This window comes from Panthera leo, chromosome E2 (assembly GCF_018350215.1).
Source record: "Panthera leo isolate Ple1 chromosome E2, P.leo_Ple1_pat1.1, whole genome shotgun sequence".
NCBI classification, from domain to species: Eukaryota; Metazoa; Chordata; class Mammalia; order Carnivora; family Felidae; genus Panthera; species Panthera leo.
This window is the reverse complement of record NC_056693.1, coordinates 13,695,725-13,711,432: the sequence shown is the minus strand read 5'-3', so window position 1 is coordinate 13,711,432 and position 15,708 is coordinate 13,695,725. Positions and strand designations below refer to the sequence as shown.

Genomic DNA, 15,708 nt, shown 5'->3' with positions numbered 1-15,708 from the left:
GGGGGGAGGGGGGGCCTGTCCTGGGCCTCGCTTCCGGTGAAGCTGATGTGGGGAGGGGGGTGCGGGCAGGGAGAAAGTAACAGGCTGAACTGCAAGCCTGGGGTGGGGCGGGGGGGGCCCAGCCAGGGAGAGCCTACAGGTGAAGTTCCAGATCCCGGCCCTGGGAACTTTCCCAGTCTGAAAGCTGCCTGCCGGAACAGCATTCCTGACCCAGCTTTGCCTCTTCCACAGGCTCTTTTCCTCCTGCCTTCCCGTCACAAGGAAGGGAAGTTTTCAAACACAAAAATAGAGAGAATGGTGTAATGAACCCCTGTGCCCATCACCTGGCCTCATTGATAACCATCAACTTTCTGCTAGTTTTTTTTTTTTTTATTTGCCCATCACCTGGCCTCGTTGATAACCATCAACTTTCTGCTAGTTTTCTTTTCTTTCTTTTTTTAGTTTATTTATTTATTGTTTGAGGGAGAGAGAGCACACATGAGTAGGGTAGGGGCAGAGAGGGGGAGGGAGAGAATCCCAAGCAGGCCCCCCACTGTCAGCGCAGAGCCGGATGTGGGGCTTGAACTCAGGGACCATTAGATCATGACCTGAGCCGAAATCAAGAGTCAGACGCTTAACCGACTGAGCCACCCAGGTGTCCTAGTTTTATTTCTGCTATCACTCGGTTACAACTAAGATTTTATTTTTATTTCTTTTTTTAAGCCAAACCTAAAGTTTATTTATTTTGAGAGAAATAGAAAACACGTGCGCACTCTCTCTCTGTCAAAAATAAACATTTATTAAAAAAAAAAAAAAAAAAGGAAGAAGAAGGAGCACCTGGATGGCTCAGTCAGTTAGGCATCCGACTCTTGGTTTCGGCTCAGGTCATGATCTCAGGGTTCTGTGAGTTTGAGCCCCACGTCGGACTCTGTGTTGGCGGCATGGAGCCTCCTTGGGATTCTCTCTCTGCCCCTCCCCTACTCACGCTCTCTCTGTCTCTCTCAAAAATAAATAAACTGTAAAAAAAAAAAAAAAATTATTGGACCCAAAGTGAAAATGTAGAATTAGTGTGGTCTTCAGTTTTGTGTGTGTTTATGGTAAAATACATATAACATTTATCATTTAACCATTCATAAGTGTTTAAGTCAGTGGCATTAAATATATTCACAGTGTTGTGTAACCATCACCACTATATTCAAAAATTTTTATTATCCCCCCCAAGGGACCCTTTACTACTAAGCAATAATTCCCCCCTTTCAATTTTACTTTTTTTTTAATTTTTTTTAACGTTTATTTATTTTTGAGACAGAGAGAGACAGAGCATGAACGGGGGAGGATCAGAGAGAGAGGGAGACACAGAATCTGAGACGGGCTCCAGGCTCTGAGCTGTCAGCACAGAGCCCGACACGGGGCTTGAACTCACGGACTGTGAGATCATGACCTGAGCCGAAGTCGGACGCTCAACCGACGGAGCCACCCAGTCGCCCCTCAATTTTACTGTTTTAAAGTCCCAACAGGGGTGCCTGAGTGGCTCCGTCAGTCAAGGATCCTACTTTTGATTTAGGCTCAGGTCCTAGTCCCACGGTTCAAGGGATCCAGCCCCAAACTGGGCTCTGCGCGGACAGCATGGAGCCTGCTTGGGATTCTCTCTCTTCCTCTCTCTCTCTCTCTCAACATAAATAAAAAGAAATTTAAAAAAAAAGTCCCAACAAACACCCATTTCACCCCTTCTCACAATTACCAATTCTGTGGTCTCCATATTCACCTTTCCCTGATGGCCTCCTAAGGGTCCTTTATAGTTCAGTTTGTTCAAACAAGGATCCCATTTGAACATCTCTGGTCTTTGAGATCTATAGCCACCCCTCAACATGTGTACATCTGCTTGTTTTTTAAAGAAACTTAGGTCACTTGCCGTGTGCAAGGTTTCACATCCTGGATTTGACTGAAAACATCTTTGTGGGGGCACTCGAGATGTCTTTCTCCTCCAGGAATTTCCTGTAAGATGGGAATTCGGCCAGATTTGGGCTCATTCTGGCAAGAGCTCCCCACTGGAGGTGCTGGGGCCCTTCCTGGTACATCATGTCGCAGTAATCCATGGCCCCATGTACCGCGGCCAGGTCCTGATCTCTCTCTTAAGAAGTTTCCTATCAACCTTTCACTTATTGGTCTTAGAGCGATCCTTTTTTTTTTTTTTTTTTGTAAGTTTATTTATTTTTGAGACAGAGAGCAAACATGAGTGGGGGAAGGGCAGAGAGTGAGGAGAATCCCAAGGGGCACAGAGATCAAACCAGGGGCACCTGGGTGGCTCAGTCGGTTGACCTTCTGACTTTGGTTCAGGTCATGATCTCACAGTTTGGGAGTTCGAGCCCCGCATCAGGCTGGCTGCTGTCAGCACAGAGCCCACCTTGGATCTTCTGTCCCCCTCCTCTGCCCCTTCCCCGCTGGTGCTCTCTCTCTCTCTCTCTCTCTCAAAATAAATTAACGTTAAAAAATAATAATAAAAGAACCAAAAAGATCAAACCAGGTCCCTCTCTGCTCAAAGCCCACCCCCCAGCCCCCCAGTGGAGAACTCTTCTGTGCTGTTGGTGGGAATACACGTTGGGATCGCTATAATGATAAGCAGTATGGAAGTTTCTCAAAAAATTAAAAATAGAAATACCATATGACCCTGCAATCCTACTTCTGGGTATATATCCAAAGGAAACAAAACCAGTGTCTCCAAGAGTTATCTGCACTCCCGTGCTCATGGAAGCATTATTTACAGTAGCCAAAACAGAAACAACCCTACTGCCCCTCAGCAGACGAATGGATACAGAAAATGTGAAAAGAGGGGCGCCTGGGTGATTCAGTCGGTTAAGCCTCCAACTTAGGCTCAGGTCATGATCTCGCAGTTCACGAGTTCGAGCCCCATGTCGGGCTCTGTGCTGACAGCTCAGAGCCCAGAGCCTGTTTCGGATTCTGTGTCTCCCTCTCTCTCTGCGCACCCCCCTTGCTATCTGTCTCTCTGTCTCTCTCAAAAATAAATAAACATAAAATGTGAAAAGAAAAAAGTAATAATAATAGGAGGTGCCCGGCTGGCTCAATCAATAGAGCACGCGACTCTTGATCTTGGGGTTGTAATTTCGAGCCCTGTGCTCGTGCCAAAATTACTTCAAAATATAAATCTCAAAAAAAAAAAAGTTCTCATCACAAGATTAAGAAAAATTAGTATCTGTGGTGACAGATGTTGATTAGACTTACTGAGGTGATCATTTCTAAATAGACACAAATATTGAATCACTACATTGGGCCCTTGAAAGTAATGTCGCATGTCCTCCTCCCTTGGCCAAGGTCCTCCTTGACTTTATCATCCATTCCAGACACGCGGGTCTCCTCCTTGAAGTTCTTCACATGCTTGCCTCCAGACCTTTGTACTGGCTGTCCGCTCTGCCTCCAATGCCCTTTCTTCATGACTCACTCGCTAATTAACTTCAGATCTCAATCACATCCTCAGAGGGGCCTCCCCTGACCACCCTGTGGTGTTGTTTTTTTTTTTTTTAAGTTTATTTGTTTTGAGGGAGAGAGAGAGAATGTGCGCATGCAAGTGGGGGAGGGACAGAAAGAGGGGGAAAGGGAGAGAATCCCAAGCAGTCTCCACACCGTCAGCACAGAGCCCAATGTGAGGCTCGAACCCACGAACCGTGAGATCATGACCTGAGTCGAAAGCTCAACTGACTGAGCCACCCTGTTTAAAATGGCACTCTTGGGGTGCCTGGGTGGCTCAGGAGGTTGAGCATCCAACCTCAGTTTCGAGCCCCACATCGGGCGCCATGCTGACAGCTCAGAGCCTGGAGCCTGCTTCGGATTCCGTGTCCCTCTCTCTCTCCGCCCCACCCCTGCTTATGTTCTGTCTCTCTCTTTCAAAAAGGATGAATAAACATTAAAAAATTAAAAAAATTTTTTTTTCAATGCTTTTTTTTTTTTTTATTTTTTAGTCAGATGCTCAAGTGACTGAGCCACCCAGGTGCCCCCCCAAAAATTTTTTTAATGGCACTCTCACTCCTTGGTATTCCCTCCCCTGCTTTGTGTTTCTCCGTTGCCCATAATGCACCCTGATAAACCTTTACCTGGTTGTTGTCTCTCTTCGCCTTGGAATATGAACTCCATGAGGGCAGACATTTGTCTCCCTCGCTGTGGAATCCCCAGCCTCCGGCACACGGAACATTTCTGTCCACCCGTCCATTTCATTTTTTAAATGCATTTGGAAGTAAATTGCAAGCACGTAGTAGGTGCTCGGCAAATAGTTCTTGAGTGAGCAAACACAGATTCCAGTTGGCCATGCACACAGCCAGGTGCACAGAACTCTAGGTGTGCAGGGTCCCCCAGCGTGTTTATTTATTTTTATGTTTATTTATTTTTGAGAGACAGAGACAGACAGAGGTGTGAATGGGGGAGAGGCAGAGAGAGAGGGAGACACAGAATGTGAAGCAGGCTTCAGGCTCCGAACTGTCAGCACAAAGCTTGACTCAGGGCTCAAACCCAAGAACTATGAGATGATGACCTGAGCCAAAGTCAGACACTTAACCGACTGAGCCTCCCGGGCACCCCTCGCCCAGTGTATTTAAACCTTTGTTTTTAAAGTTTATTTATATTAAGAGAGAGAATCCCAAGCAGGGTCTGCACTGTCAGCACAGAGGCTGATTCGGGGCTCAAACTCATGAACCATGAGATCATGACCTGAGCTGAAATCAAGAGTCAGATGCTTAACTGACTGAGCCACCCAGGCACCCCTCTCCCAGTGTATTTAAACAAGTATTTAAACAAGTGGGCAAACCTTTGCACAAAATTTGTACCCCCCCCCAAAAAAAGCCACAATAATTAATTGGCCCCTTTATAGCAGGACTTTTATAGGGTGGTATGGATGCAGTGGTGACCAAGATATACCCAGTCCCTGTCCTTTCAAAGCCCACAGAGCAGCAGGAGGAGACAGACATCAGACACATAATATATATGTACCAATGAATATATCATGATGGCCCATGCTGTATTGCCAACAAAAAGGACAGAAGTGTTGAGAGTGGACAACAGGAGACCTAGATTAGACCAGGAAGAGCCGGCAGAGTCATAATTGAGGGGGGATGACCGACATGGGACTGGTGGGTGTGCAGGTGATAAGGACAAGGCCGCAGAGCAGGGAGAGAAGCCTGGGGACAGGAATGGGAGGCTAGGTAGACAGGAAGGAACATGCAGTCAGCAGTTTGAGATTTCATCTTGGAAGGTCTGGGGCAAAGAAGGAGAAATATCTGATTCGGGATTGAGAAACATTTGTCTTGTGTCGCTGTCTACAGGTTAGAAGGAGGGACAGTGGTGGTGGCTGGGAGACCACGGAGGAGGCCAGGCTGAACCGTGGTGAGGTCAAGGGGAGGACAGCAGCACCAGGTGGGAGAGAGGTTTATGAAGCTCCTCCATCCTGCATGGGGAGTTAGTCACTTACTGCAGGGAAGGGGTGGGGGTGGGGGGTTGTCCAAGAGGACCCTGAGGGTCTGGCCTTGGTGGCGGGATGGATGCTGACTCCATCACTGAGATGGGACACACAGGAGACAGCTCAGGGAAGCCTCTGGTGAAGAGCCCTAAGTGTCAGGCTGAGGGGCTGAGAGCTCAGCCCCAGCACAGTGGTGGGTCACAGTTAAGCAGGAGAGGGACAGGGTGAGAGCTGAGTTGCAGAAACAACCCTCTGGCCATGGGGAGGCAAGAAGGCCAAGGAGGAAACCAGGGCATAGCCCTGTGGGGAAGGATGGGGCTAGACGATGGGGATGGGGAGGAGCCTACTGGTACACACAGAGATGAATACCCAGCCCCCTCCTGCATAGACACCCAGGCTTGCAGAGACCACCCCCGCCCCCCCCCCGCCCACGTACACAACACAGAGGGGCACAGAAACGGACAATCAGTTGAATCAACACACAGGCGCCAGGATGCACAGTCCCACCAGAGGGAGACAGCAAGGCGAGAGACCAACAGATGAGATGCAAAAACTCAAGGGCACCTTGTCAGCTGTGTTACCACGTGTGAAGAAGAACCGTACACACACTGACCTCACATATCCTCCCTCTAGCCTACCAAATGGGTTCTATTCTTTAAGAATTTTTTAAAATCTTTATTTATTTCTGAGAGAGAGAGACACACGGAGTGAGGCGGGGGGAAGAACAGAGAGAGGAGACACAGAATCCAAAGCAGGCTCCAGGCTCTGAGCTGTCAGCACAGAGCCCGATGCGGGGCTCGAACTCATGGAGTGTGAGACCATGACCTGAGCTGAAGTCGGACACTCAACCCACTGAGCCACCCAGGCCCGCCTATTCTTAGTCCCATCTTATAGATGGACAAACAGAGGCTGTGGGGGTGGGGGGAGTCAATGGCAAGGTCACACAGTTAAAGGTAGAGTTGAGACTCCAACCCACATCTTCGGGCACCCCTGTGAGTGCCCATACGCTGGCGTCCTGTTTCTGCGCCCACATGGGTCTTTTTTTGTTACAAGGATCCATGTCTGCCCGAGTCTATCCAGGGGATGCCCACTGAGCCGCGTCTTCCCGTTCCTGGTTTCTGAGTTTCTGCAGAAACAGAGTTCCTGACCCGGCTTGTCTGAGTGGGTCCGTGGGCCAGCAACGTGCCCCTGCTTGTCCCCTGCTGTCCCAGCCTCTGTGTGTGGATGACATCTGAGTGTGTGTGTGTCCTCATCAGCGGCGCTGCGAGAGTGAGGGGGAGTGTCTGGCTGGGGCTGGGGCTGGGCTGGGGGTGGGGGTGGAGGCAGGGCAGAGGGGAGTCGCATAGGCTGAGAGGGGAGTGGAGTTCTGGAGGAATGTTTACCAGACACTGAGAGAGTCCAGAGGGACATCGCCCAGAGCCAGGATAACGAGCTTAGCCTCTCTGCCTCGCTGGCCCAGGATTAGGGGTCCATCCATCGGGGCCCCTTCCCCCTCCTCAGCCTCGCTCTGCTCCGGGGCCCCTTTAAGACAGGGCTGGTCCTCTCCTCCCCGGGTTAACCCCTCCAAGCCCAGGTGGCCCCCTGGGCTCCGTCCTGTGGGCGGAGGCAGAGGGGGAGCCAGGGGCGGGGAAAGGGTTGCCCGAAGTCTGGGAGGGAGAGTAGGAGGCAGGGGAGCAGGGGAGGCGGCCGCTGAGCAGAGCCGGCAAGGGGCCCTCCGTGGCAGGCAGGCAGTGCCAAATCCAGGGAGCCCGGAGCTGGGGGGAGGGCTGGGGACAGCCCGGCCCTGCCCCCACCCCCACGGCGTGCCCGGCAACTTCTGAGGAAAGTTTGGCATCGTTGGAGTGGTGCCCCGAGGATGGGCAGGGTCCTGCTGGCCTGGTGCTGGGCGCTGTGCTGCTGGGGGTGCGTGGCCCCCAAGGGTGAGTGCTAGGGGCCTGTGGGGGAAGGCCAGCGTGGCTGGGCTGGGGCAGGAGGGAGCGGAGTTGGGGGGGGGCCTATGGCAGGTGTTGGGGGAGTCTGGGCCCGCTGGAGAAGTGTCTTCAGGACAACAGACAGGGAGACAGGGAGACACAGACACTAACGGAGAAAGGCCGGGGGTGGGGGGGGTGGGGAGAAAGGGGCTCAGAGAGGAACAGGGTAAGAAACAGAAACTGGGAGGGTCAGAGACGGAAAGACATGGACACAGAGGGAGACGGACAGACAGAGAAACTGGGGGCAGGAGTGGAGCTGGACTTAACTTGGGGGCCCTGGGGAGAGGACCTCAGCTGGGGGCTGCCCCGGAAGGAATCTTCCAGAAAGGAGTACTAAGTCAAGCAGTGGGATGAGGAGGGCTCCGGAGCTCTCAGGAAAACCCTCGCCACTGTCACCCCCCACTTGTCCTTACCCCATCACTGTCCACTCCATCTCTGGGCCAGGGGTCTCTGGCTCTAGCTTCACCTCCACCATCTCTGGGGGGCTTCATTCCTCTGTCCTGGTCTCTGTCTTCATCTCTCCCTATTTTCTAAGTGTCTCTATGATGTCGTCTCTCTGTCTGTTTCCCTCTGTGTCTCTCCCCCCAACTTTTTTTCCCCTCTCAGGGGTGTCTCTTTCCTCATCGCTTATTTTCTGTGTCTCTCCTCCAGTCTCCGTTCCCTGCTGTCTCCGACTCCTCATGCCTGACTTTGTCTGGCTTCTCTCCGTCTCTGTCTCTCCTTCCCTGTTACTCTCTCTCTCTCTCTCTTCTCTCCCTCCCCACCTCTTTTTCTTCCCCACCATCCACCAGCCCAATCCGTCAGGTCTCTAGAGACCCTAAGGGAGGGCAGCGGGGGCCGGGGCTGGCCCTGTCGGGCAGTCCAGGGCGTGGGAGGCTGCCAGATCCCCGGCCTACTTCCCAACAGACGTAGGATGGGGGCCCCTGTAGGAAGGATGGAGGCCGGACCCCAGTCTCCTGGGAAGGCTCCCATCCTCCCCCAAAGCCTCCACCCTCCACCCCACCCCCCCTGCTGAGGTCACTTTACAACTATGTGGGCCTAAGGGCCTGGCAGGCTGGGAGGAAAGTAGGGGTTCCTGAGCTAACTTTTGCCCATCTCCTTGCAGGCACACAGGCTGAGGCAGACCCTTTCGTGGAGAGTCCAAGGAACATCACCGGTGCCCGGGGACTTGTGGGGACCCTTCGGTGTGAGCTCAAGGTTCAGGGGGAGCCCCCTGAGGTGACCTGGCTTCGGGATGGACAGGTGTTAGAGCTGGCGGACAGTACCCAGATGCAGGTGCCCCTGGGCGAAGACGGGGAGGATGAATGGAAAGTGGTCAGCCAACTCAGGTGCTCAGCCTCCCCCTCCCACCCCCCCAGCCCCACTCTGACCAACCGCATGCCTCCTGACCCCTGTTCCCCCCCACCCCCCGGACCTCCATCGCATGGCAGGTGAAAGGTTATGGGCAGGAGACCCCCCGAGCTGGAACCCCAGTGTGGCCACTCGCTGGCTATGTGGCTTCGAGCATGTGATGTAACCCTGGGTTTCACTTTCCTCTTCTGTAAAATGAGTTAATAATAGTACCCACTTCTTAACCCCGAAGAGTTTCCAGTCCAGACCCCTTCTTTCAATTCTCCCAGTATGCAGCTCTGACCCTGAGCCTTTCTGTCTCTCCTCTTGCCCTGTTAGAATCTCATCCCTGCAGCTCTCGGACGCGGGGTGGTACCAGTGTGCCGTGAACCTGGAAGGAAAGACCTTCCTGTCCCAGCCTGGCTATGTTGGGCTGGAGGGTGAGCCCTGGGCTCAGAGGTCATGGGAGGGCAGGAAGCCTGAGTGATTAGAGGGTGCTGGGGAATTCAGGGTGTCCCCCGGGGGACTCGCAGCCTAGGAATGTCAGAGACTGTTAGGGGTCGGGAAGCTGGGAAGTCTCTAGATTACTGGGGGCAGGACTGGGTGAGATTATATGTCTTGGGGTAGAAGGCATCTTGGGGGTTGTGGCATGTCCTGGGGTCAGACATGGTCGGGGTAGGACATTCTGGGGATCAGCTAAGGGACCAGAGGTGCCACTGAACCCTCTCCTCCACCCCTGGGGGCCTCACTTTCCTCATTGATAAAATAGGACTGGGAGCCAGACATTTTGGAAAAGAGACGTAAGGGACTCAGGAGTCCTGGAGTTCAGACACTGGTGGGGGAGTCAGATACTGTGATCACGTGTTCTGGGGGTAGAGACATGAGGAGTCAGGCATCGGGAGGAAGTATGGGTGTCCTGAGGGATCAGACACAGGGGTCAAAGCATCTGAAGCCTGCCCTATCCTAGCGGTGAGTCAGACACCTGGGGGGCTCAGAGGGACCTCAGCATCCACTACCACTCCCTAGGCCTGCCTTACTTCCTGGAGGAGCCGGAGGACAGGACCATGGCCGCCAATACCCCCTTCAACCTGAGCTGCTGGGCCCAGGGACCCCCAGAGCCCGTGGACCTACTCTGGCTCCAGGATGCTGTCCCCCTGACTCCAGTCATGGGCCGTGGCCCCCAGCATACACTGCGCATCCGAGGTAAGTCTGGGGACGCGGCCAGCTCAGCACGGAGGGCCAGGCAGGATGGAGGTGGGGAGCAAGGGAGCCCTTCATGCCTCTTCACGTGTGTCTGCCTGTCCCTCTATCCTTCACTGTCTGGCTCTTTCTGTCCCTGCTTCTCTCCTCTGAGTCTCTCTGCCTCTGCGTCTCTGTCCCTACATATCCCCACATTTCTCTCTGTGTGCTCTCTCTGTCCCTTTCTGTCTCTCTACCTTCCAGCTCTCTCTGTTTCTCTCTTTCTGCTTCTCTATGTGTGTGTGTCTGTCTCCTTGTCCTTCTGTCTCGTCACCCCAGCCTGTCTGAATAGAATTCTTTGTCCTGGGTTTCCTCTGAGCTGTTCCATGGCCCAAATGTGTGTGTGTGGGGGGGGGGGGCTGATGCCCCTTTGTCAGCGCTTGCCCCCAAGCAGGGCACTGGAATCGACCATGCCCTCCTCTTCTCCACCTCCCCCACCCTGCCCACCTCAGTAGCTGAAGAGTTTCACTGGGGGGACAGAGCCAAAAGCCGAGAGAGGAGGAGAAAGTGGAAGAGGGAGAAAGACAGTTACAAAGAGAGAGAGAGAGAACAAGAGACACGGGAAGGGACAGACCACAGAGGTAACCCAAGATGGAGAGACTGGACAGGGAGGTCTGAGTGACAGTAGAAACTCTCTTAGCCTCAGGGTGACCATCCTCTTCTGCACCACATAGATGGGGCAGGACCTAGCTTGGGATCACAGAGCAGTCAGAGGCAGAGCTAGGGCCCCTGGACACAGAGGTTTCGCCCTCACTAAGGAAGGAGAGATAGAGGAACACAGAGGGCTGAGGATCAGTCAGAGGGAGGCAGTTGGACCCTGGAAGGCATCAGCTTCTGGCACACACCCCCCACCTGCTGCCTGAATCCTCTGGGATGGGGGTGGGGAGGAGACTCTGAAGGGTCTCCGGAGGTAGAGGGAGGTGTCCACATTCTCAACATTCCGGGGCCCTGAGTGTACAAGGAAGAGGTGGTGAGGATGCCAGCCCCTAAAAGGGTGACTCAGGCCCATGGCTCTGGGGCCTGAGTCAGCCTGGCAGGACCCCGGAGATGGGGAGGGAGGGGGTATAGGTCCTCCACTCCATCCCAGGAAGGAGAAATGGGTGCCCCCCCCCCGCCCCACAGGCGCGAGAGGATCCGTGTGTGTGTGTGTGTGTGTGTGTGTGTGTGTGTGTATCGGTGTATGGTAGAGCTTTATGGGGAGGGTGTCTGTGTGTGTGTCTCAGTGTGTGTGTGAGGTCCGGGTGTGTATGTATCCATGTCCCTCTGGATCTGTGCCTCAGTGCATCTGTCAGCATCAACCTCTTCGTATGAGGATGTGCTTTAGGGAGGGCCAGCTTCTTTCCTTTTTTAAAATTTTTTTAATGTTTATTTATTTTTGAGAGAGACAGAGACTGAATGTGAGTGGGTTAGGGGCAGAGAGAGGGAGACACAGGATCCGAAGCAGGCTCCAGGCTCTGAGCTGTCAGCACAGCGCCCGACACGGGGCTCGAACTCACCAGCTGTGAGATCATGACCTGAGCCGAAGTCGGATGCTCAAAAGACTGAGCCACCCAGGCGCTCCAGCTTCTTTTTTTTAATGCTTTATTTATTTATTTTTGAGAGGGGGGAGGAAGGGCAGAGGGAAAGGGGGACAGAGGATCTGAAGCAGGCACTCACGTACCGAACCGTGAGATCATGACCTGAGCCGAAGTCGGACGCTTAACCAACTGAGCCACCCAAGTGCCCCAGGGAGGGCCAGTGTCTATGGGTGTTTCAGTGTGTGTGTGTGTTTGTCACTAGGTATGCTTCTGTCAGCTTGGGTGTCTCCCCCACTGTATGTTTGGGTCTTTAGAGTATGTCTTTGTAAGTTTCTCAGGGGCTGCCAATGCACGTGTGTGTGTGTGTGTGTGTGTGTGTGTGTGTGTGGGCATCTGTTTCCTTGTGGACTCAGGATGTATCAGTGGACAACCTGGTGCTTCTTCAGTGTTTCCACGGACTGTGGCTGTCCGTGTCCACAGGATGTCTTTGTGGTTTCTATGTATATGTCACAGGGTGAGTGTGTTGGCATGGGACCGTCACATGGACATCTGTGTGTGCGTGCACGCACATACATGTGTGAGAGGAAGAGAAAGATTCACAGCAGGCAGTAACAACACCCTTCTACTTCTGTCCTGTCTCCCTGCGTATCAACCCCAGCCCCGCTTTTCTCTTGGTAGATAAACTTAGGGTATATGTAGGTCTGAGCCATCTATGTGCACAGGGCAGCTTGTGTGTCTGCGTCAGTCCTGTGTGTCTATGCAAGCGTGTGTTTTTGTATAGTCTGTGTCTGAAATGCGTGTGAAGCAACCTGAGTGTCCAGCTGTGTTTGAAGGATTGGCTGTGTTTGTTTGCAAGCAAGTCAACATTCACCTCACTCACGTCCTGGTATGTATTCGTGGGCCCACTTCAACTTCAGTGTACGTTTGTTGCTTGGTGTGTGTATTTCAATTCAGTTTCAGCCTGGCTGGATGTTGTCTTGTGTTGCTAGGTGTTTGTTGTGTTGTGCGTTTATGTCTGTGGATGTATGTGTGTCTCTTTATAAAGTGCATCAATGTCAGTCCCTGTGTATATACACACAAGTCACTGAGTGTATATTTGTGTCACGGCGTGTTTGCGACAGCATCAGCCCTCTGTGTAGCTTAGCCAGAGCCGGGTTTTCTGTTTTTGTGCCAGTAACGGCCCCCGTGTGTTAAGTATGATTCATTGTGTCTGCGTGGTTGGGGGGGGGGGGTGCTGTAAGGAATTTTGTCCGTTTGTGTGAGTCTGTCCCTTGATCTGACTCAGGGCGTGCCCCCTCTCCTTCCATGCCTCTGATTCCCTCGGAAAAAGCGCGGGCGTGGGGGGGGGGGGGGGGGGAGGAGGAGCGGGAGCGGAGAGGGCGAGGGACAGTGCACAGTGCATCTGGAAAGCACATCTGGAGTGGGCCTGCTCCAGTCGAGGAAGTTCAGCCCGCTAGAGGAGAGGGGGTCCCAGGCCCCTCCATCCCTGCTCTCTTAGTCCTCAAGGTGCGCGCGCGTTGACGCCGAGGAAGGGGGATCCTGGGCCGCGCGCCCCCCACCGGGCCGCCGGAAGTTCCAGAGCGGGAGGGGGGGGGCGCCCCGTGACTCACGCGGGGGCAGGAATGCTGCGGTCGGAACAGGACCAGGCTCCAGAACTCTTCTTGCCCCAGGGCTCCTCCGGTGGGCAGCGCCAGCCCCCGCGCGGTGACCCTGGCGGGCCCCCACGTGCCAGGTGGCTGGACCGGACCCAGGCTCCCCGCCCCCTCCGGCAGTCGGCCCGGGGCTGTCCTGCCCTTCCCCCGCCGGCGGGGGCTGCGGCCGGGCACCTGACCTTGGCTGGGAGCTGCCGCCTGGGCAGCGGCGCTGAGGAGCTTCCCTGCCCAACCCCCTTCCGGGCCCCGGCTGCCGACTTTCCCTCATTCCACTCCCTGTGCCGACTGAGAAAAGGAAACTTTGTGTCTGCGGGTAGATGGTGGTGGTGAGAACGCGGGCTCACGCACGCAGAACAGGCAGGAGATACACACACAGGTATACGACATCCACAGGCACACACAGACCTGCGGTCACCCTGACAGACTCAAGACCTGGTCCTCTTACATCCTGTCACCCAGACACTGTGTGTGTGTCTATATTTCCTCGTGTGTGAATCTGTGTATTTTTGTGTTTGTGTGTCTGCGCCTCTTGTTTGTCTCTGTACTTGTCTTGGTGCATGTGTGCATGTGTGTGCATGTCTGCCTGTGTCCCCACCTGCACCACACTGGGGAGGGGAGGCAGTCCACCCCCAGACACCCAGAAAGTTATCCAAGACACGTATTAACTCACCCATAGAATTACACACGCTGGCATTTCTACAGACACGCCCCACAACGTTCATTAGTACGTACATAAAGGCATCCACATAAATTCATCCATTCGTTCGACAAGCATTTACAGAGCACCTGTTGTGTGCAAGGCCATTGTATGCCCTGGGGCATACAGCTGGGGGAAAAACAGAAACCCCTGCCCTCCTGGAGTTGACGTAGTGGAGTAGACACTAAGCAAGACAAGGTAATAGGTAAAGTATGTTGTGATGAGAAGAACCAGAGGAAAAGTAAAGCAGTGGAGTGGCTAGATAACGGACGGTGAGCTCCCAGCTCTAAACAAGACAGCCAGGGGCAGGGTGGCTGAGAAGGTGGGGTCTAGTAACAAATGTGAAGGAGGGCAGGAGGGAGCCACGTGCACATCTGTGGGAAGACTGATCCAAGCGGAGGGAACAGAGAAATGCAAAGTTCCTGAGGAGGTGGGAACGTGTCTGATGTCTGATGGCCTGTGTTCCAGAAACACCGGGAGGCCACTGAGGGCGGGAGGGGGAGGGGGCTTGGTAGGAGCTGAGCTTAGAGCTTATAAGTGAGCAAACATTACCTTTATACACACCGGTGAAGGCCTGTTTCTTAAGTGTGTGTCCATTCAGTATAGAAGCCTCTACGTGTGCCTGTGTGGCTCAGCGTGATCGTGTCCGCGTTTGTCCCAGTATGTGACTGTGTGTGTGTGTGTGTGTCTGTGTGTGTGTTTCTGTGCATAAGTGTATGTGTCTGCGTGTCTATATGTGCATGTATGAGTATGTGTTTCTGTGTGTGAATGTATGGGTATGTAAGTCTCTGTGTGTGTGTGCCCCTGTGTGTATCTGCATGTATGTGTGTCTGTGTGGTAGGGCATCAGGACTGAGGCCGCCAGCCTGTCCTTGTCTTTGCATCTGAGGATGGAGGCCTGCATTCCCAACTCATCGCCCTTCCCCCCTCTCTCCCATGCAGCAGGTGCCCATGTGGGCTAGACTGACCCTGTCAGGCGGTAGAAGGTGGCCCAGCATGGCCCGGGAACCCCTTCTTGGCCTCTCTGACACTGGGCCCTTCCTTCTGTGACTCCCCAGGCTTGAACAAGACGTCTTCTTTCTCCTGTGAAGCCCACAATGCCAAGGGGGTCACCACATCCCGCACAGCCACAATCACAGGTGACAGGAAAGGGAGCTGGGGAGCTGGGTGTCAGAGGGTGTGAGGTCTGGGCCCAAGGTCAGAGCTGGGGTAGAGGGCAGGGCGGGGAGCTTTGGGCCAAGGCCCCCCAGGGTCAGCTCCTCCACTCATCTCTCCACAGTGCTCCCCCAGAGGCCCCACAACCTCCACCTGGCTTCCCGTCAGCCCACAGAGCTGGAGGTGGCTTGGACCCCAGGCCTGAGCGGCATCTACCCCCTCACGCACTGTACCCTGCAGGTGAGACCTTGGCCCTCCTTCTACCACTCATAAGCTCCCATCCTCTTCCTGAGAAACCAGCCCTTACCAGCCATTCGTGTGTTGACCAGCAGTAGAGCCTTGAGTTAAGCCAGACGTCCTGGGTTCAAATCCTGACTCTACCAGCGGCCAGCTGCAGGAGCATGGACCGGTGACTTAATCTCACTGGACCTCGGTTCTCTCATCTGTAAAATGGGCAGATAGGCTTGTTTTAAGAATTCAGTGAGTAAATGCAAGTAGCAAACTTACCATAGTATCTGGAACATAGGATATGCACGATAGACTATCCGCTGCTTTAACTTTTTTTAGTATTAGTAATATTGACTCTGACCAGAGAGGGAATCCTGAGACAGGTGATCCAGAGCCATCTCTGTCACCTCCAGGTGCCCGCAGCCCTGTACGTCTCCCATCCCAGCCCTGATCACTCTGGGGTGTCACTGTTTTGGGGGTGA

The 15,708-nt window shown here is 53.7% G+C and overlaps 1 protein-coding gene across 2 annotated transcripts in view; it reads left to right on the top strand.

The window, feature by feature from the left end:
- The first annotated feature begins 6,815 nt into the window (after positions 1-6,815).
- AXL (AXL receptor tyrosine kinase) overlaps positions 6,816-15,708 on the top strand; it is a 34,507-nt gene continuing 25,614 nt past the window's right edge. For both annotated transcript variants that reach the window (XM_042920945.1, XM_042920944.1), the window contains exons 1-6: positions 6,816-7,359; positions 8,516-8,738; positions 9,079-9,179; positions 9,766-9,942; positions 14,902-14,982; positions 15,123-15,238. In XM_042920945.1, coding sequence (XP_042776879.1) covers positions 7,296-7,359; positions 8,516-8,738; positions 9,079-9,179; positions 9,766-9,942; positions 14,902-14,982; positions 15,123-15,238 — 762 coding nt within the window. In that variant the 5' untranslated portion in view covers positions 6,816-7,295. The remainder of the gene's footprint in view (positions 7,360-8,515; positions 8,739-9,078; positions 9,180-9,765; positions 9,943-14,901; positions 14,983-15,122; positions 15,239-15,708) is intronic.